At 45.1% G+C, this 22,813-nt stretch overlaps 1 protein-coding gene across 2 annotated transcripts in view; it reads right to left on the minus strand.

The window, feature by feature from the left end:
• ARID3B (AT-rich interaction domain 3B) overlaps positions 1–22,813 on the minus strand; it is a 64,466-nt gene that overhangs the window by 22,514 nt on the left and 19,139 nt on the right. For both annotated transcript variants that reach the window (XM_033189381.1, XM_033189382.1), the window contains exons 3-4: positions 3,548–3,619; positions 2,952–3,024 (exon numbers count right to left, since the gene is read on the minus strand). In XM_033189381.1, the coding sequence (XP_033045272.1) occupies positions 2,952–3,024; positions 3,548–3,619 (145 nt within the window). The remainder of the gene's footprint in view (positions 1–2,951; positions 3,025–3,547; positions 3,620–22,813) is intronic.

The raw sequence follows: 22,813 nt of genomic DNA on the forward strand, positions 1-22,813 counted from the left end.
TCTACAAAACAAAAAAGTTAGCCAGGCATGATAGTGCCTACCTATAGTCCCAGCTACTCAGAAGGCTGAAGCAGGAGAAAGGCTTCAGCTCAGCACTTTGAGGCTGCAGTGAGCTATGATCGCACCACTGCATGCCAGCTGAAGCAACAGAGTGAGACTCTGTCTCAAAAATAAAAACAAAATCCTACAGTGCACAGGACAGTCTCCACAACAAAGGACTATCCATCCCAAAGTCAACAGTGCTGAGGCTGAGAAACCTTTTATTAAAGTAACAAGTAGCAGACAGAACCATTTCCCTTCTGTTGGTAATGCCAGCAAATAGTGAAATACCTGACATAAGTGCTGAAGACAGGACAAAGATTTACTCAGGACCTGAAGAACCATAAACTGACATTATCAAAGGAAGTCACTCGCTCCTGCTTTGGGTTCACTCAGAAATATACTAGATGGCAATCTGGCAGTCCCAGTTGCCGCAGAACAGCAGGATATGCAGCAAAGACTGCTCTCTACTGCTGACTCTCAATTACGGGGCAGCTGGCTGAAGGACACAGATGCACCCAAACCTCAATGCAGCTTGAATACCCTGCATGTGGCAAGCTGAGCCAGGAAAACCAACAAGACTGCTCGCACAGCAAACACGTCCTAAGCACCTTCCTGCCTGGCCCTGTGCTAGCACTGGGGACATGAAAGAATGATAAAGTGGTCCTCCTTGAGGAGCTCCTAGTCTAGTGGGGACATATAGTAGTAAACAGTCACTGATCTTCACAATTGGCTTGGCTGATCTCACTTCCATTTTCCTTTAAAAATCCTTCAAGGAAGGGAGAAAAACAATGAAGTGGAAAATAAAGCGGTGGAGCTCCACTGCTGATTAAAATCTATATTGCTATGGCAGCCCCTCTGAGACAGGATCAGCTCCTGGGTTTGCACCAGCTGGGCTTGTGGAGCTTGTAAATAATTAAAAGGTAATTGGAAGGGGAGACCAAAGTATTAAGTGGATTCCTCTCTCTCAGGGCAAACGGGGAGGTTCATTGCTGCCAGTCACATTATCTTTCACGAATATATATATATATATATTTTTTTTTTTTTTTTTCTTTATTTTTGAATGGAGTCTCACTCTGTTGCCAGGATGGAGTGCAGAGGCACAATCCTGGCTCACTGCAACCTCCATCTCCCAAGTTCAAGCAATTCTCCTGCCTCAGCCTCCCAAGTAGCTGGAACTACAGGCAGGCGCCACCATGCCCAGCTAATTTTTGTATTTTTAGTAGAGACGGAGTTTCACCATGTTGGCCAGGATGGTCTTGATCTCTTGACCTCCTGATCCACCCACCTTGGCCTCCCAAAGTGTTGGGATTACAGGCAGGAGCCACTGCGCCTAGCCTCAGGATTATATTCTTGTTTTTTACTGACACATGTAGTTCCAGGTAACAGCTGGAGGAGCAAACTAATGAGGGCTGCTCACATTGCTTTGATGGGCTTAGAGATCGGGGAAAACCAAGATTCAAAACTTTCGATTGCCTTTTTAAGCAAACCAGCAGTAACAAACATGCTACCAAGAAGGCAATAAGGCTGCCAAAGGTACAGGAGTGGGAGGAAGGAGGGAAAGAGAGAGAAATGAGCTTAGAATATTTAGCTGCTGGGGGCTGCCATTACAGCTTGGCCCAGGATAAAGAGGAAGATTTCATTCTTAAGTCTCAATAAAGTTGTTGACACAGGCACCAAGGGATGCATAATCAGCTGTAACAGGATGCTGGGAACAGGCTACTGGGAGTAGCTCTCTCCTATGGTTTTGTCCTGAGGGTGATTAAGGTGGAGCCACACAGGTTGCTGAAGGCCTTCTCCTAGACAGGCTGGGGTGCTGGCCATGCATTCTGAGGGCTGACCTGGCTGGTGAACCCATTGCTATGACTGAATACAAAGCCAGGAAGTTGAGTCACTCGGCTCTAAACTCAGTCACACCATAGTCTATAGTGGAGATGGCTCTTGGGGATGTGTGGGGAGTGAGGAGAGAAGGAAAGAGAATTGGGAGGGTGCATTATAAAGCAGATGGCGGCTGGGCGCAGTGGCTCATGCCTATAATCCCAGTACTTTGGGAGGCCAAGACAGGTGGATCACTTAAGGTCAGGATTTTGAGACCAGCCTGGCCAACATGGTGAAACCCCATCTCTAGTGAAAAAAAATACAAAAATTAGCCAGGCATGGTGGTGGGCACCTATAGTCCCAGCCACTTGTGAGGCTGAGGCACGAGAATTGCCTGAACACGGGAGGCAGAGGTTGTAGTGAGTTGAGATCATGCCACGGCACTCCAGCCTGGGCAACAGAGTGAGACTCTATCTCAAAAAAAAAAAAAAAAAAAAAAAAAGGCAGATGCCTATGTACCTGACCATAAAACTGCAGGAATGTTTTAACCAAGCCAACTATCTTACCGTTAAACTGCAGGAATGTTCTAACCAAGCCAGCAAATACAAACATCAAACGTCAATGGGTAAGAAGAAAGTGTTGGCCTTTCCTTTCCAAGGATCATTTCAGACCCTTCCAAAATATCCTGAGGGGCCTCTATTCTTTCACTTACCTTTCTCAGTCTCCATGAGACTAGATATGCCAACAAGAAGCCCTACATGCTAGATTAAGTGAAGTCCAGGGTAGCTTTAAGGCTTAAAAAAGGCATATTTGAATTTGAAGTGATTCCAGAGACCAGTTAATTGGAAGAAGAGACACAAAATCAGGCAGGGCCAAACGTGGACGATCATTCCATCTACTTTGTGCCAACGCCTTCTCTGTCCTCTTCAATCTGGCTATCAGTTATTTGGCTAAATCCAGAACCAATTGGCAGTAAATGCCTCTTGTCCTCCTGGATGAGGATTAGTGGTCCAGGATGTCTAACACTGATTAGCACACAGTAGGCACTCTATCAGTATTCCCTGAATTGGAATGATGAGTAGATGCACACTCACCCCTCTTCTGCATAAAGACGAAGAGGTCATCCAGGAACTCTTTCCTTTCAGGATCACCATCCAGTTCATACAGCTGTAATCCCAATCCCCCAAGAAAAACACACAATGAAAAATTCCATCATGTTGAAGTCTTTTTTTTTTTTTTTTTTTTTTTTTTTGAGACGGAGTCTCGCTCTGTCGCCCAGGCTGGAGTGAGTGCAGTGGCCGGATCTCAGCTCACTGCAAGCTCCGCCTCCCGCGTTTACGCCATTCTCCTGTCTCGGCCTCCTGAGTAGCTGAGACTACAGGTGCCCGCCACCTCGCCCGGCTAGTTTTTTGTATTTTTTAGTAGAGACGGGGTTTCACCGTATTAGCCAGGATGGTCTCGATCTCCTGACCTCGTGATCCACCCGTCTCGGCCTCCCAAAGTGCTGGGATTACAGGCTTGAGCCACCGCGCCCGGCCCTTGTTGAAGTCTTATACCAGTTACACTATGGCCATGTGAATCACTACAAATGCAACTCACTGGCTACTTTGGTCCCTATTTCTTGGGAATCAGCTATAGCAAGCCACTGCAGAACTGCCCCTATCTATATCACAAAGGAAATATTACAGACCTTGGCAAAATCTCGAGAGATCTCTCTTCCTCGGCCTCCATCTGCATCATCACTCCAGGCCAAACCACCATTCTAAAAGGGAACAAAACACAAAGTTGAGAGGGGCAAAGGAAGAGAAAGAGTTAGGACAGAGGGCAAGGCAATCATTTAGGGCAAAGATGAAGACGCTTGGCAATTGTGCTATCCTCATTCATACTGTAAAAGACAACTCAGAAGACTAATTCTGCCACCCTTATAGGGACATCTTTTTTTTTTTTTTTTTTTTTTTTTGCTTTCGATTTGGTTCCAAAATAAAGAGGGAATCAGGTGGAAGAATCTTCTTCATTTGTTGGAGAAGGGTGGGTGTCATTTATACTTGATAATCCTGGAACAGGAAGACACAAAAGCCCACGTTGCTTAGAAGGGGCTCATTCCCAGCTGATCCTCAGAAGCCATCACTCTGAATGCACCACTTTCCTGCAGACTGGGAAGATACCTCGCCTGGTTTCCTACACAACACTCTAAGTGATAAGGGTCAAAGCAAGCAGCACATACATCCTGAAGTTGGTCTCTCAGCCAGGCCTCATCATTCAAAACCCTAAGCCGCATGGCAAGAATTCATGGTGATACGAGGGCCACCATGGCCTGAGATTGTTCCCAAGATACAGACTCTGTGCCACTAGGGTGAGAGCTCATTTTTATTAGAGAAACAATGAAAACCTAAGCCCATCTTAAGTGATTGGGTTGAAGCAACACCATTCAACTAAATAGGAAGGGATGGCAAATATTCTTTTCTTTTTTTTTTTTTGAGACGGAGTCTCGCTCTGTCGCCCAGGCTGGAGTGCAGTGGCCGGATCTCGGCTCACTGCAAGCTCCGCCTCCCGGGTTCACGCCATTCTCCCGCCTCAGCCTCCAAGTGGCTGGGACTACAGGCGCCCGCCACCGCGCCCGGCTAGTTTTTTGTATTTTTAGTAGAGACGGGGTTTCACCGTGTTAGCCGGGAGGGTCTCCATCTCCTGACCTCGTGATCCACCCGCCTCGGCCTCCCAAAGTGCTGGGATTACAGGCTAGAGCCACCGCGCCCGGCCCGAAGGGATGGCAAATATTCTTTAAACTTGCTTCTCATCTTTATTCAGTCCAGTAACTCTTTTTTTCCTGAGATGGAGTTTCGCTCTTGTTGCCCAAACTGGAATGCAATGGTGCGATCTCAGTTCACTGTAACCTCCACCTCGCGGGTTCAAGCGATTCTCCTGCCTCAACCTCCTGGGTAGCTGGGATTACAGGTGCATGCCACCACGCCTGGCTCACCTTTTTTTTTTTTGTATTTTTAGTAGACATGGGGTTTCACCATGCTGGCCAGGCTGATCTCCAACTCCTGACTTCAGGTCATCTGCCCATCTCGGCCTCCCAAAGTGCTGGGATTACAGGCATGAGCCACTGTGCCCAGCCAAGTCCAGTAACTCTTATTCCTCCAACGAGGTATCTCTTCAGCGGGAAGCCTTCCCTTCAACCATGGCTATACTAAGTACTCTAGAAGCAATCTCTGTTCACTTCTAGCTTAGATTTTTAACATATTACTTGGAATGTATCTGTCATCCCCACCATATGGTAAGCTCCTTGAGAGCAAAGGTGTCTTATTTATCTTTGTCCTCAGGCACATAGCACATTGCCTGGTACACCAATTAAGCACCTCTTCAAAAAATATACAGATACTTTACAGGGGATTCAAAAAGTCTTTTTGCTAGTGAGGGTATGAACTCTCACAGGAGAACTCTGTTGTTCACCCCGACGCACCGGTCAGTGGAGGTCCCACACCGAATCTGTCACACTCATTTCTCCCGCAGGACCACAGGCACATGCGCACCATGCCACCCAGCTGGCTGGGGTATGCATGTGGTGAGGAAAGGACATGTGGAGCTGGGGAACAGTAGTTTCTTGGGAGAACATTCTTTGGACTACTCAGGAATCTTCTTCTAAAACCATGTCAATGAAATAAAAGCTTGGTTGAATTCCATTCTCTTCCACCTTCCCCTTTAATAAAGCTTATCTGAAAGGAGAAGGCATTATGCAGTTATATTTTGGGGCCATATTTTGCTTCACCTATTCAAACTGGGCTCTGAGATGCAGACCCACTTTCTGATAGCAGCAGTCTGGCACACAGTGATGTAAGTATAATCAAGAAGTGACACTCTGCCAGTTAAAATGAAACAGACTACACCAAACTGTTTCTCTGCTTATCTAGTAAAAGACGTGTGTACGGAAGTGCTTGGTAAATGCTATCTGACCGTGCACTCATCATCTCCCAAGGCAGACATTGTTGGATCCCTTCCTACAGTACCTTTAGCTGAGGGGAGCCAATAACCAAGTGGGAGGAACATTGTTTAAAAAGAAAAAAAAGCTAAAGCTCACCCCACATTGTAATTACAGTCACCAGAAATCTGGTGTCATCTGGTGGCAACTAGCACAATGAATAATCAAGATGAATTATGCCTGTCAGGTCAGCAAAACCAGAGAGAGTTACATTCCCCCTTTCAAAGGATGCAGTAGGTTGCCCTAATGCCCACTGATTTTGTTTGAGCCAGTAATTCCTGCTGGTAAGTCAATTATCCCAGGAGCCCCTATCGGCTGAAAGACATTTAATGGGGGATCATTGCCGCTTCTGTTATGTCAGCTGTTTACTGCGGCAGCTCAATTCCCAACTCTCTGGCCAGAGCTCTGAAGCTGATCTCATTCACAGAAGGATTCTTTCTCTATCAGTCATCAAGAGAGATGAAAGCACCATTTTTTTTTTTTTTTTTTTGCTAATTATAGTAACTTCCAAGCACTCTGAATGCTCACTCAAAAACTATTTAACACTCAGTTGGGTGGAAAGGGTGGAATCCACAACCTAAAAAGTCAGACAGGGCTTTCCACAGCAGGAGAGCAGTGTGAAAACAAGCACGCTGCTGTGACCACTATGTGACTATGTGTGAAAATAAACACTCAAGTGTGAGCGCTCGGCTCCAGGCACAGAGAATGCCTTGGCAGGATGGGGGCTGGGGCTGGTAGGGTCCTCTTGACTTCTCCAGCTTTGTCCAACCTGCAAGAGAATCCGAGCAGTAGGATGGTGAGGCCTTGCACAGAGCCCACTAAGTGTGACCCACTTAGCTTGAAGTGCCTCCAGCTTGGTGACCACAGAGATCAGGAAAACTTGCCAGAGCAGGAAAGAAATGAGACACCGAACTCTCTGAGTAATCCCACTGTTGGACCCATTCCACAGATAGGAACTGTCAGTTACTCTATTTAAAGAAAATGTGGGGAAAATAGTTGCCCAGAGAGAAGGTATTTTCTTTTGTCCAGCTCCAAGGCAAGGATGCTCCATTCAGCTGGGGCTGATGGAAAGATGTCCAACGTGCATTCATTCTTTGTCTTAAGGCAGCTAAACTTTGATCCTGCTTCACAGGATTTTCTGGCTGAGGTGAGAGTAATTCCTGAGCCCTGCCTGCCTTTCGCAGTCTAGCAGAGCCTCCTGCCTCTGCCCACCAGGCAGATTCAATGCCTTTCTTCTCTGGGCTCTATCACCTGTGTTCAGTTACTTGTCTGTCTCCAGCCCTGAGCACATAGAAAGCACTGACCGGCTGGGCATGGTGGCTCTTGCCTATAATTCCAGCACTTTAAGACCAACCTGGGCAATATAGGAAGACTCTCTCTCTCTCTCTCTTTTTTTTTTTTGAGACAGTCTTTCTCTATTGTGTAGGCTGGAGTGCAGTGGCATGATCTTGGGTCACTGCGACCTCCACCTCCCAGGTTCAGGCAATTCTCCTGCATCATCCTCCTGAGTAGCTGGGACTACAAGTACATGCCAGTATGTCTGGCTAATTTTTGTATTTTTGGTAGAGGTGGGGTTTTGCCATGTTGGCCAGGCTGGTAAGGGAGACCCCATCTCTACCAAAATAATAAAATAAAGAGGGAGCACTGACACATCTGCTAAAAGACAGAGATGGGCTCCCCCGTGGGACCTCCAACCCCACAGCTCCTCTGTCTTCCCCTTCCCCTTTCATTGGGTGGGTTATAGGCTTAACCAGTTATTTTCTTGGTTCTTAACTCTGATCAACTGTTGTGAAACATGGCTCACTTATGCAATTCAAGTTTGTGTGCTGCAGGTTTCTCGGCTTATCAATAGGGTATGGGTGTGACTACTAGAAAATTATCAGCCCAGAAATAATTTTTTCTCGGATGCTGACTGTGGCTGACTGAGACTGTAATGGTGGAAGAAAGCAGGGAACAGAGGCAGATGGAGTGTGGGGAAAACAAACCCAAAAAAGACAGCTCAACATTTTAGGGATCAAAAGAGGTTGATGAGGAAAGCATTTCGGTTGAAGGCTTGCTGCACGCAAGTTTAACCTGCCCAGGGAACAGACTTTGTTACACCATCAGCAGCAGGCAGCAGTATTATATAGCCCAGAAATGTGTGTGGGAAGTCAACAGTGGCCAGAGTGGCCACCTATTGCCATTTACAGCCTTCTCAGCCTCTCCTACTTGAGAACTGTCTTTTAACATCTTTGATCTCTCCAGGAGCTCACAGGAAACTGATAGTTTGCTCCCAAATACACACCCAAGACTAGCTTTGGCTACTATACCTACATTCAGCTAATTTTCCCCAGGAAAAGAAGGTTGGGGGAAAGGGAAAAGGTAGCATAAAGCTAGTGTTTGTGTGCCTTCTGCATACCAAGGATTGTACCAGGAGCCTTACAAGCATTTTCTCACTTAATTCTATAATGTAGAAGTGGTTATTTTAGAAATGGGAAAACAACGGCTCAAAGAGCTCAAATAACCCGTTCAGGGTCTCAGAGCTTCTTAGTGACAGTGCCAGGATGTAAACCTAGGTCTGTTTGGCTCTCTCTGTTATACCATGCTGACTTGTAGTTGGAAAGAATAACACTAAGTGTTCTAGGTAGGGAGATCAGGAAGGGAGAAAGGAAGAAAAATAAGTGAGAATAAAATCCTCTGTCCATAGATGCCTGAAATGCCCAGGTCACAGCACTGGGCAGCTCCTATCAATGGGAGATTCTTTTATTCCTTGCTTTATCTCATGGCTTCACCTGGGCACTTGAGCCAAATGAAAAGCAGCTCTCATACAATGCTTGCCCAGGAGAGTTATCTGGCAGTTCCGAAATAAGAATTGCTAACTTTTTACCTCCCTCCAAAATAGACCATTCAAGTAGAATGAGCCCCATCTTCCCCCAGAAGACAGAGGATCAGGGGAGAGGGAGAGAGAGAGAAGAGGGCTACACCTCTGAATGGACCAGAGGAAGATGGCAGCTTACACTGTGACATGTACACACAGGCTTTCAAAAATAATGAATCAAGGTCTGACCTGACTGCTACACAAAATTAGAATAGTGCTTCCCCAGCATCTCAACCCTGGAACCCATTTCAACAGCACACGGGGGAAATAAACAGACTCACTATCTTTGAAAATCTAAAGCTAGTGAGTGAAGAGAAACTAGGCTTTTTCCTCCTTTCTCTCTAAAGCCCCAGAAGGCACAACTAGGGTGATAGGCACAAGTTACCCGGAGGAAGATTTCGTGCTACAGAAGGACTTTTTAAAACAATTAGGACTGCCTGGTAATGGAGTGAGCTTCCCAGGAGGTGGGCAGTTTGCTGTCTCTGGATGACCATCTGTATGGCATGTCATGATGCGGAATCCAACATGAGACAAGGTAGGAGGAGATGGTCTCTAGGGGCCCTTTCTGTCCTGAGAAGCAAAGATCTGATGACAAGTTTATTCAACACAGATTTCCTGAGACCCTACCCCAGGTAGGGCATTGTACAAGGTGCTGAGAATACCACTAAAAAAAGGGGAGTTCCCACCACTGGGAGTCTTACCATGAAGTTGGAAAAACAAACCGAACCCATATAGCATATAATAGCAAGACAACAAATAGGAAAACCCAAGGTGCTCAGGAGGTAGAAGAAAAGGCTGGGTGGCTTAGAGGTGGAGGTTAAGCTGGTCTTGAAGAATAGGTTGAAGGGAGATTTACAGTTTAAATGAGCATGGAGTCGGGGATAAACAAGGCATGTTTTGACAGGGAGGATATAAGGACAGAAAGTCTGAATAGTTAAGGTTGAAAGGGGCTGTGAGATGCCTTGAATACCAGAAGGAAATTTAAACTCTGAACTGTGAACAGTGGGGAGGCAGTGGATGTTTTCTGGACAGAAAAGCACATGATTAAATCAATGTTTTAGACTGTTTAGTGGCACATTTTTGTTGGAAAAAAAATAACAGAAATATACAAATGTATACAGACACCTAATTGGATTGGAATCACGGGGGATTTTCACTTTTCCTTTTTTTTTTCATTACATTCATTCATGTACAAACATTTGATCACCTAGAATTTACCAGTTACGGTAAAAGGTTCTGAAGGAAAAGCAAGAAGACAGATGATCACCTCATGGAACTTACTGTCTAATGGAGAGAGAGCGAGAGACAAACAATTACAAAACACAATTATGCTCATTTTGTTTTATTTTAAAAAACTATATTTTCTAGATTAATCTGAACCATTTGTCATGACTTATCATTTGTTTTCCATCCTACAATGATTTGGAATCAGGCTGCACTGAAATCAGAAAATTTCTCATAGAACTGATACCTTCACATTATTTATTTAGTCTTTCTTTTTTTCTTTTTTGAGACAGAGTCTCACTCTCTCACCCAGGCTGGAGTGCAGTGGTGAAATCTGGGCTCACTACAACCCCCGCCTCCCTGGTTCAAGTGATTCTGGTGCCTCAGCCTCCCGAGTAGCTGGGATTACAGGCACATGCCACCATGCCCAGCTAATTTCTGTATTTTTTTTTAGTAGAGACAGGGTTTCACCATGTTGGCCAGGCTGGTCTCAAACTCCTGACCTCAGGTGATTTGCCCATCTCAGCCTCCCCAAGTGCTGGGATTACAGGTGTGAGCCACTGCACCTGGCCTATTTAGTCTTTGAATTACAAGTAAGAAAGTAGTATGATTTTTCATTTAATCAAAAACATGTTTAATGCCCCTCAGTAATGACTTGTAATGCTGACAGATTTTGTAAATGGTATTGAAAAATTTAGAGGGAAAGGCTGCACTGGAGGTAGGTGACTGTGCAGTAGCCCAAGTTGAGAATGTGAGGCTGGGGGAGACGGAGAGTAGCAGAACCAGGGAGAAATGAGTGCCATAAATGGAGAATCAGCTGGATCTGGATTGAGGGGATGAAAGAGAAAGAGAAGGATTAATCTGAATTCTTATAGTGAGAAAGGTATGTTCTGATGCAAACAGAGGCTGGACAGGGGATCAAGCAGGAAGCCTTTAAACACTAATGAAAACAGACCACTGCCTAGGGAGGTGGGGTGACAAAACCAATCTCACAGCCCTGCCAGAAGAAACCTGGCAGCAGGAGAAGCCAAAGGCTTACTGCCAATGAGAAGAAAGGGGTAGATTTAACAAAGGTCTCCTGATCCAAGAAGGCTACCTTGGACCTTTTCTTTTTACTGAGATAAAAAAAACAACAACAACAACAGACCATGCCTCTAAGATCTTAGGAGCCAGCCGTGCATTCCTTAGAGCTGTATCTCCCCAGAGACAGAAGCGCCTGACTTTAAAAGCAATTAAGTATCTAGGCTATTTTAGGATTACTCCTTGACCACCTGGAATATCTTATTAACGCACAGCTCAGATGTCCAAAGCAATTTTAGTTCCCATACCTCATTCTTCCCCAAGGCAAGGGTTAACCCTTCCTTAGGGTTTAAAGCCCAGGGGCTAAGCTAGCAAGTCTTCACTTGGGTTCCTGATATTTTGGAACCTCTCAGAAACTGCCCTGTCCTTAAATCACCATTGCACATACTGACAACTTTTATAGAGATTCTTGAGAGTTCTCTGAAGACACAGAACAGGGTGCGGTGGCTCATACCTGTAATCCCAGCACTTTAGGAGGCTGAGGCGGAAGGATTGCTTAAGCCCAGGAAACATATGGAGACTCTATCTCTACAAAATTTTTTTTTTTTTTTTTTTTTTGAGGCGGTGTCTCGCTCTGTCGCCCGGACTGGAGTGCAGTGGCCGGATCTCAGCTCACTGCAAGCTCCGCCTCCCAGGTTCACGCCATTCTCCTGCCTCAGCCTCCCGAGCAGCTGGGACTACAGGCGCCCGCCACCTCGCCCAGCTAGTTTTTTTTTGTATTTTTAGTAGAGACGGGGTTTCACCGTGTTAGCCAGGATGGTCTCGATCTCCTGACCTCGTGATCCGCCCGTCTCGGCCTCCCAAAGTGCTGGGATTACAGGCTTGAGCCACCGCGCCCGGCCCAAAATTTTTTAAAAATTAAAAACAGCTGGGCATGGTGGTACATGCCTATAGTCCCAGCTACTTGGGAGGATGCAGTGGGAGGATCGCTTGAGCCTGGGAGGCTGAGGTTGCAGTGAGATACAATTGTACCACTACACTCCAGCCTGGGCAACGGGGCAAGACCCTATTTCAAAAAATTAAAAAATATTAATTAATTTTAAAAAAAAGACACAGAACGCTAATGTGTCTATTCGCTATAAATCAAATAGATTATGAATCCCAAGGTCAAGGATTTAAGCAAATTCCTAGGACCTGAACCTCAAAGTAATCATTAGAAAATCACTAGACTTCAGGCCGGGCATGGTGGTTCATGCCTGCAATCCCAGCACTTTGGGAGGCTGAGGCAGGCGGATCACTTGAGACCAGGAGTTTGAGACCAGCCTGGCAACATGGTGAAACCCCATCTCCACAAAAAAATTCAAAAATTAGCTGGGCGTGGTGGCGTGTGCCTGTAGTCCAAGCTACTTGGGAGGCTGAGATAGGAGGACTGCTTGAGCCTGAAAGATGGAGGCTGCAATGAGCCATGATCAAACCACTGCGCTCTAGCCCAGGTGACAGAGTGAGACCCTGTCTCAAAAAAAAAAGAAAAAGAAAATCATTAGACTTCAAAGGTCTAGACCCAAGCTCTTGGATGCCAACTAATTGCTCCAAAATACAAAATGTAACTAAAGCATTTGGGCTGACTGTGGCTGTTGTTTTCAATAAGCAACAAATAAACTAGCTTATCGCTGGCCAGATCCATGGCTCTGCAGGCATTACGTGTACCACATTTGTGACTACTCTACTGCTGGCCTGATTAATAATGTAATGTTAAAAATCCAATTCTCAGATCTTGGTATGAAGAAAAGAAAAAACACTCTTTGCCCTCATATCAGTTTTAACTGATTTCAGGAGGTAATGAGACATGCACAAGGCATAATGGGCAGGATTAAAGGAGAATCCTAAGAGGGGAGGGGAGCCCCAGGAAGTAAAACAGATACTGTTATAAGCAACACTGTTGGACTACAAAACCCTCTTGATAAGATCAGGATTAGTGCTCTTAACTAAACCGCTCAGGCCTTGGAAGCACTAGAGTTATAATTATCAGATGCACACCTTCCGCTGTCAGGTAACTTTAGCAGGAACCAGAAAGAGCCTTCCCACCTCTTAACTAGCAGTAGAGATCAATTCAAACTCAGTGGCTTGGAAAAGAGCTAAAGGACACTTCTTCGATTAAGCTGTAGAAAGGGGGCAGAGTAGGGGAGGAAGAGAGGGCAGCGGTCCCACCTTTCCACTAGGCACAGAATCACTCCATGCAATGATCAAGAAGACTTCCCAGAAATAGGTGTTCCTACAAAAGGAGGCACAAAAACTAAAATGCATTGTTGGTGATGAGGACACCAAGGCATGAACTGGCCCAGCCAAGTCCAAGTCTGAGAGCCACAGAGGTAAGTCGCTCCTTTTCTCTGCAGAATCTGACTTGGCAGCACTATGGCTTACTCCAACCCTTGAGCTACCACCTGAACTTCCACAATGGTTGTTGACATCCATTCACACCACAGAGGCTCCACTCAGAGTTGCACAAAGTCAGAGCTGGAGAGCCCAGCACAAGAACACTTCATTGGACCCACAGGTGACAGAAAGGAAACAGACCTAAGAGGTTGGGAAACTTGCCCAAAAGTTTCATAAAACTTTTTCCCCCACAAACAACACATTTTAAATGTATAGGAAGAACATTTTTAAAAATTGCTATCAGGCCGGGCGCGGTGGCTCAAGCCTGTAATCCCAGCACTTTGGGAGGCCGAGACGGGCGGAATCACGAGGTCAGGAGATCGAGACCATCCTGGCTAACATGGTGAAACCCCATCTCTACTAAAAAATACAAAAAACTAGCCGGGCGAGGTGGCAGGCGCCTGTAGTCCTAGCTACTCGGGAGGCTGAGGCAGGAGAATGGCGTAAACGCGGGAGGCAGAGCTTGCAGTGAGCTGAGATCCGGCCACTGCACTCCAGCCTGGGTGACAGAGCGAGACTCCGTCTCAAAAAAAAAAAAAAAAAAAAAAAATTGCTATCATAAGTTACTTTATAAAGTCAAAAAATCCCTCTTTTATTTTCAAATTTGGGATTCCACAAGTTTGGGTGTCCTCAGGCAGAACACAGTCACAGTTTGTGTTTAAAAGGCAGCCCCATTCACAGATTTTTCAGAGCTTCTCCTAAGGCTTCCTCCAGGTCCACACCCCCATCCCGGGATGCTACTATGGTATACACATTCCTTCTCTGATGACAACTATCCCTATGCCACCTGCCACCTCTATCAGGCTGAGGCTCTCTCACACGGGGATAGTGACTGACTCCTCTGTGAGGCTGGTGCATCAAGCACAGGGCCTGACAGATGGTCGAGGCTCAAATGAATGTCGGTACCTGAAGAACAAGCCAACGGGAATAAACTTAGGAGACTCAGCACAAGCTAAGTGAGGAATCTGGGCGGGGGAAATCAGAACACACTTAAAAGAAGGTGGGCTGCTAGTTCTAAATGACAACTAAATGACAACCTAGAAAAGGTTCTAGAAGGCAATGTAAGTCATTTCCTAAAGATAGGAGGTAAATTTTAAGGCCCAAGAGGTAAACATAAGAATTTGTGTTTTTAAAAAAGGGGCCCATGATTCATATGTAAAATTAGCAAAGTTTCAAAAAATGATAATTTTCAATGACAACAAGCGTTGGTACAATGGGATCTCCCATATTCCCATACTGGAAATATAAAATAGTATAGCCTTTCTGGAATGTCACTTGCCTTAAAATGCCTATCACAATAAAAACAGCAGCAGCAACAACTAGTAATTGAGTACAGATGCTCCTCAACTTATGATGGGGACCAGGTGAGGTGGCTCGTGCCTGTAATCCCAGCACTTTGGGAAGCCATGGTGAGAGGATTGGTTGAGACTGGGAGTTCCAGGTTGCAGTGAGCAGCAACCACACCACTGCACTCCCACCTGGGCGACAGTGAGATCCTGTCTCAAAAACACTTATGATGACGTTAACAACCCAATATACTCACCAGAAGTTGAAAATATTGGGCTGGGCACAGTGGCTCATGCCTGTAATCCCAGCACTTTGGGAGGCCAAGGTGAGTGGACCACCTGAGGACAGGAGTTCGAGACTAGTCTGGCCAACATGGTGAAACCCCATGGCTACTAAAAATACAAAATTAGCTGGGTGTGGTGGCGGATGCCTGTAATCCCAGCTACTCGGGAGGTGGAGGCAGGAGAACTGCTTGAACCTGGGAGGCAGAGGTTGCAGCGAGTCAAGATTGTGCTGTTGCACTCCGGCCTGGGCGACAGAGCGAGACTTCATCTCGGAAAAAAAAAAAAATACCGTTGTCGGAAAAGTATTTAATACACCTAGCCTACTGAACATCATAGCTTAACCTAGGCTGCTTTTTTTTTTTTTTTTGAGACGGAGTCTCGCTCTGTCACCCAGGCTGGAGTGCAGTGGCCAGATCTCAGCTGACTGCAAGCTCCGCCTCCCGGGTTCACGCCATTCTCCTGCCTCAGCCTCCCAAGTAGCTGGGACTACAGGCGCCCACCTCGTCGCCCGGCTAGTTTTTTGTATTCTTTAGTAGAGACGGGGTTTCACCGTATTAGCCAGGATGGTCTCGATCTCCTGACCTTGTGATCCGCCCGTCTCGGCCTCCCAAAGTGCTGGGATTACAAGCTTGAGCCAGCGCGCCCGGCCTTTTTTTTTTTTTTTTTTTGAGACAGAGTCTTGCTCTGTCGCCAGGGCTGGAGTGCAACCTAGCCTACCTTAAACGGGCTCAGAACACATATATTAGCCTACAATTAGGCAAAATCATTTAATACAAAGCCTATTTTACAATAACGTGTTGAGTATCTTGTAATTTACTGAATACTACAATGAAAGAGGAAAAACAGAATAGTTGTGTGGGTACTTGAAGTAGTTTCTACTGAGTGTGTATTGCTTTTGTATCACCATAAGGCTGAAAAATAGTAAGTTGAACTATCTTAAGTCAGGGACTCTCTGTGCTAACTATCTGCCAGGCACTATTCCAGCATTTTATGTGTATTGACATTTAATCCTCAGCACAGTGCTCTGAAGTGGGTACTATTACTATCCCTACTCTTCAGTTGAGAAAACCAAGGCACAAGGAAGTGGAGTGACTTGGTTACAAAGTGACCAAATGGTGGAGTTGAGAATCAATTGCAGGCAGGACAGCTTTAAGTCCCTGCTTGTCACTTTCTTAGTCTCCTCCTGATCTTATAATTCTGGTCTATGACTCTATCCTAAGGAAATAACTAGAAATACAGTATAATTTTATTTTATTTTATTTTATTTTATTTTATTTTTTTTGAGACGGAGTCTCGCTGTGTCTCCCAGGCTGGAGTGCAGTGGCACGATCTCGGCTCACTGCAAGCTCCGCCTCCCGGGTTCCCGCCATTCTCCCGCCTCAGCCTCCGAGTAGCTGGGACTACAGGCGCCTGCCACCGCGCCCGGCTAGTTTTTTGTATTTTTAGTAGAGACGGGGTTTCACCGTGTTAGCCAGGAGGGTCTCGATCTCCTGACCTCGTGATCCGCCCGCCTCAGCCTCCCAAAGTGCTGGGATTACAGGCTTGAGCCACCGCACCCGGCTAGTATAATTTTATTTATAAGAGTAAAAAATTAAAAGCAGTCTAAATGTCTGACATTAAGGGAATGGACAACACATGAAGGTGCTATCCATGTGATAAAACATTATGCAGCCATTAAAAATCATCAAAAATAGCAACACTCTTTAAACACACTTGATTCCTATTCATTCTATTCATCCTTCTCATTCATTCTAGATATAGTAAAGAGCTATTATTAAAAATACAACCATAAAGAAGAATAGAGAAGAATATTTTTTGGCCGGGCGCGGTGGCTCAAGCCTGTAATCCCAGCACTTTGGGAGGCCGAGACGGGCGGATCACGAGGTCAGGAGATCGAGACCATCCTGGCTAACACGGTGAAACCCCGTCTCTACTAAAAAATACAAAAAACTAGCCGGGCAAGGTGGCAGGCGCCTGTAGTCCCAGCTACTCGGGAGGCTGAGGCAGGAGAATGGCATAAACCCGGGAGGAGGAGCTTGCAGTGAGCTGAGATCCGGCCACTGCACTCCAGCCCGGGCGACAGAGCGAGACTCCGTCTCAAAAAAAAAAAAAAAGAATATTTTTTGTAACCTTAGGGAAAGGCCTTCTCAAGTATGACAGAAACCATAAAGAGAAAAATCAATAAATTTAGCTACATCAAAATGTTAAACCCCTACTTGATTAAAGAACCACACATCAAGTTGAAAGACAAACTATGGGCTGGGCACGGCGGGTCACACCTATAATCCCAGCACTTTGGGAGGCTGAAGCACAAGGACTGCTTGAGCCCAGGAGTTTCATAAACATATGAAAAGACAGCAAAAATAAAAGGACTAATAGTAACTAATGTTGACAAGGGTTTGGGAAAATATATTACCGGTAGCAAAGTGGAGTAATATCTTTGAGCGTGATTTAACAGTATATACTGAAAAGCTAATATATACATAGCCACCTAATCAACATCTATAATAATCTATCCTACCACAGAAATACATACACCAGGGCATAGGGTTACACACACTACACACACACAAAGTACATTCACACTCACATTCTGTGACTGCACACTTCAGTCAGTAAACACATATAAACAGTCCTAGAAGCTGATTCACTTCTACTTGTGGGGTGTAAGGACACAGGACAGGCAACAGGACACCATGGTATTTTTTTAACTACAAATTTTTACTCTGTATTTTTCTATATTGTTTTAATTTTCATGAACACCTATTCATACCCCTTATGTGATTTTAAATAATTATAAAAACACGAAAAATAGATATTCATGAACACTCATGGAGGACTGCCAGAACACTGAGTACAAAAGCAAGTGGCAGAACAGACAAAATACACTTGTGAAAAGAAAACACTCTAAAAAGGTGTAGACCAAACTGTTAACAATTACACCTGAAGAGTTGGACTTTTATTTCATATATTTCCATATTTCTAAAATTATTTGAGTTATTATTACTTCTGTAAAATAATTTGAAAACTAAAATATTTTAAAATAATACTTTAGGCCGGGCGCGGTGGCTCAAGCCTGTAATCCCAGCACTTTGGGAGGCCGAGACGGGCGGATCACAAGGTCAGGAGATCGAGACCACCCTGGCTAATACGGTGAAACCCCGTCTCTACTAAAGAATACAAAAAACTAGCCGGGCGACGAGGCGGGCGCCTGTAGTCCCAGCTACTCGGGAGGCTGAGGCAGGAGAATGGCGTGAACCCGGGAGGCGGAGCTTGCAGTGAGCTGAGATCCGGCCACCGCACTCCAGCCTGGGCGACAGAGCCAGACTCCGTCTCAAAAAAAAAAAATAATAATAATAATAATAATAATACTTTAAATTGCTCATGGCCTGTTAGGTGATAAAAGTTAAGCACGAAATTGTATATAATTTTTTTTTTTTTTTTTTTTTTGAGACAGAGTCTTGCTCTGTTGCCCAGGCTGGAGTGCAGTGGTGCAATCGTGGCTCACTGCAACCCCGATCTCCCAGATTCAAGCGATTCTCCTGCCTCAGCTTCCTGAGTAGCTGGGATTACAGGTGTGTGCCACCACTCTGGCTAATTTTTTTGTGGTTTTGTGTATGTGTCTGTGTGTGTGTGTGTTTGTGTTTTTTTTTTTTTCTTTTGTAGAGACAGGGTTTCGCCACGTTGCCCAGGCTGGTTTTGAACTCCTGGGCTCAAGCCATCCACCTGCCTTGGCCTTCCAAAGTGCTAGGGTTACAGGAGTGAGCCACTGCACCCAGCCTGTATATAAAATTTAAAACTATATCCTTAGTAGGCATTTTTCTCTAAAACACAAAGAAAATACAACAAATGTTTTTATAGTTATATTAAATCTAAGTTACGTGGCTGTAGTGATTATATTTTCTTCTTTACAAATTTTTATATTTTCCATGTTTTCTAAAATGAGCCTGCATTACCTTGACAATCAGAAAAAATAAGTAAAAGTCATTTGTAGAGTAATAAAACCACTGAGAAAAGATTATTTTTCTCCTGTTCTATCTGGAAGGGAGCAAAAGGGAGTATCACTAGCCAGCTTCCCAACTGTGAGACCACAAGCTTCCACAAGCTTCCCACTTGACCTTTTTCCTCATCTGTAAATAAAACAAACACATAAAGGGGATAATATTAGGACTTGCCTCACACAATGAAATGAAATAAAGTACTTGGCACATAAGAGGTCAAAAATTCTTAGCTATTAAAAAACAAAAACAAGAAAACAAGTAAACAAAACTGTGAGTGAGGCTGGGCGCGGTGGCTCAAGCCTGTAATCCCAGCACTTTGGGAGGCCGAGATGGGCGGATCACGAGGTCAGGAGATCGAGACTATCCTGGCTAACACTGTGAAACCCCATCTCTACTAAAAAATACAAAAAACTAGCCGGGCGAGGTGGAAGGCGCCTGTAGTCCCAGCTACTCCGGAGGCTGAGGCAGGAGAATGGCGTGAACCCGGGAGGCGGAGCTTGCAGTGAGCACTCCAGCCCGGGTGACAGAGCAAGACTCCGTCTAAAAAAAAAAAAAAAAACTGTGAGTGAGGATAGTCTGATGTGAAGGAACTCCACCATCTCCCTCCCTCCTTCCCCAAAGAAAACCTCACATAGAAGCCGGGCGCGGTGGCTCAAGCCTGTAATCCCAGCACTTTGGGAGGCCGAGACGGGCGGATCACGAGGTCAGGAGATCGAGACCATCCTGGCTAACATGGTGAAACCCCGTCTCTACTAAAAATACAAAAAACTAGCCGGGCGACGTGGCGGGCGCCTGTAGTCCCAGCTACTCGGGAGGCTGAGGCAGGAGAATGGCGTGAACCCGGGAGGCGGAGCTTGCAGTGAGCCGAGATCCGGCCACTGCACTCCAGCCTGGGCGGCAGAGCGAGACTCCGTCTCAAAAAAAAAAAAAAAAAAAAAAAGAAAACCTCACATAGAAAAGCTGGATAACATTTAACACTCTACCCCTTGCACACATAGCTGAGCTTGAAACCCAGAAAGAAAGCAGAGTCCACAGCAGCAGAAACAAAATGGCAGCAATCAGTGAGCAAGTGGCAAAGCTTAAGGGCTCAAGGGAGAACGTGACCCGAATAGGGTTCTTAAGAGCTGAGTGCTGAACTGAGAGCTGGAGACTGAATCAACCCCAAGAGAGGGGAGTCCAGGCTGTAGGCCCCTGCATGCCAGGAACCAGAACTGAAATAACTGCATAAAGCCAGAGGCCATGAGAGACTACATTCACTACCCACCATAAACTGGGCCTAAAAACACTGCCCACCAGCCTGGCGAAGCTGCAAAAAACCTTGCCATCTGGCAGGAGACTCTTACTGAGGGGCCCTCACTAGGCACAGATGCAGGCTTCAGATTCACACTACCCAAACCAATGCAACTAGCTAAACTTGTGCAGCCTCAGCAGAGGGAAAAACAAAATTCCCCTTAGGAATGCTTCCACCATCCAAGGAACATGGGACTCCTACAGAAACAAATCCCCACTCAAAATGAATTTACACTGGAAAAAAAAAAAAAAAACAAACCACTTCAAGAGGAAATAAATCATCATAAGGGAGACTAACATGACACAGGAAGAACCTGCACCCCAGGAATTAGAGATAATAATAGAATCTAAAAGCATCTTTAAAATAAGCATGTTTAAAATTAATGGCAGACTGTTGATACTTGTTGAAAGCTGATTAAAGAACACAGATGGTTCATTACCATTCTTTTTTTTTTGTATGTATGAAATTTCCATAAATGAGTTTTAGTAATTCCAAAATATAAAGTTTTAAAAAGTCAAAGATGTTCAAAGAGCTGAAGGAATAGAAACCATAGAGTAAAAACAGGCAGATTTTTAAATGCCAAAAATTTACAAATAAACACAATAATTGAGACAAACCATTTTTTAAAGAGCTACAAAATAGAAGAGAGAGAGCTGAAGAGAGAATTAGAAATTAGAAAATTAAATGTGGGCCGGGCGCGGTGGCTCAAGCCTGTAATCCCAGCACTTTGGGAGGCCGAGACGGGCGGATCACGAGGTCAGGAGATTGAGACTATCCTGGCTAACACGGGGAAACCCCGTCTCTACTAAAAACTACAAAAAACTAGCCGGGCGAGGTGGCGGGCGCCTGTAGTCCCAGCTACTCGGGAGGCTGAGGCAGGAGAATGGCGTAAACCCGGGAGGCAGAGCTTGCAGTGAGCTGAGATCCGGCCACTGCACTCCAGCCTGGGCGACAGAGCGAGACTCCGTCTCAAAAAAAAAAAAAAGAAAATTAAATGTGAAAATAATCCAGAATACAAGAGAATGACATAAATAGATAAGATTTTAAAAGAAAAGATGCACAGAAGACTGAATGAGAAGGTTCAAATACTTCTATTAGAATACTAGTTAAGAAAAAATAGTAACTAAGAAAAAAAAAAAAAGACACAAACCAGATTGAAGGAGCGGACAGAGACCCAAGTGGAATAAAAGTAAGTTGAAAGTCCGGGCATGATGGCTCACACCTATAATCCCAGTACTTTGGGATGCCGAGGTGGGCAGATCACCAGGTCAAGAGATCGAGACCATCCTGGCGAACACGGTGAAACCCTGTCTCTACTAAAAATACAAAAAATTAGCCAGGCAAGGTGGCGGGCGCCTGTAGTCCCAGCTACTTGGGAGGCTGAGGCAGGAGAATGGCATGAACCTGGGAGGCAGAGCTTGCAGTGAGCCAAGATCATGCCACTGCACTCCAGCTTGGGTGACAGAGACTCCGTCTCAAAAAAAAAAAAAAAAAAAAAGTATGTCGAAACCTAGAACAGTGTAGTTAAAGTGCAGAATAGCAGAGTCAAAAAGAAAAAATCTTAAAAGCTACAAGAGAGAAAAAGATCCTCCCTACTCTCCCTACTCCCTTGGACACAACCATATCGAAATTAGTTCAATAATAACCTTGCAATGGCCCCTAAGTATTCAAGTGAAAGGAAGAGTTGCATGTCTCTCACTTTAAATCAAAAGCCAGAAAAAGATTAACAGACTGACATTAGATTTCTCAACAGCAAAAACAGTTGCTAGGAGACAATGAAATCTCATCATTAAACGTGCAGAGAAAAATAAAGGTCAACATAAAATCTAAAGCTATGAACAACTGTATAAAAGTGAGGGCAAAATAAAGAAAAAGTTTTATTAAAGTTTCAAACATATCACAATTTTTTTTTTTTTTTTTGAGACAGGGTCTCACTCTCATCTAGGCTGGAGTGCATGGCACCATCACAGCTCACTGCAGCCTCCATCTCTTGGGCTCAAGTGATCCTCCCACCTCAGCCTCCCAAGTAGCTGGAACTACAGGCATGTACCACCCTACCTGGCTAATTTTGTTGTTGTTGTTGTTAGAGACAGGATTTCATGATGTTGATCAGGCTGGTCTTGAGCTCCTAGGCTCAAGTAATCCGCCTGCACTGGCCTCCCAAAATGCTGGAATTACAGGTATGAGCCACCATGTCTGGCCCAAGACTTTATTACAAATAAGTCTCTGCTAAAAAAAAGTTAGCAAACAAAGAAAAAGGAGGCTGGGCATGGTGGCTCACGTCTGTAATCCTAGCACTTTGGGAGGCCGAGGCGGGCGGATCATGAGGTCAGGAGTCCAAGACCAACCTAGCCAATACGGTGAAACCCTGTCTCTACCGAAAAATACAAACATTAGCCGGACGTGGTGGTACATGCCTGTAGTCCCAGCTACTCAGGAGGCTGAGGCAGGAGAATTGCTTGAACCTGGCAGGCAGAGGCTGCAGTGAGCTGAGATTGCACCACTACACTCCAGCCTGGGCAACAGAGGGAGACTCCGTCTCAAAAAAAAAAACCAAAAAAAGAAAAAAGGAAAAGGAAA

Source organism: Trachypithecus francoisi, unplaced genomic scaffold (genome assembly GCF_009764315.1).
Source record: "Trachypithecus francoisi isolate TF-2019V2 unplaced genomic scaffold, Tfra_2.0 Lachesis_group3, whole genome shotgun sequence".
NCBI lineage: Eukaryota > Metazoa > Chordata > Mammalia > Primates > Cercopithecidae > Trachypithecus > Trachypithecus francoisi.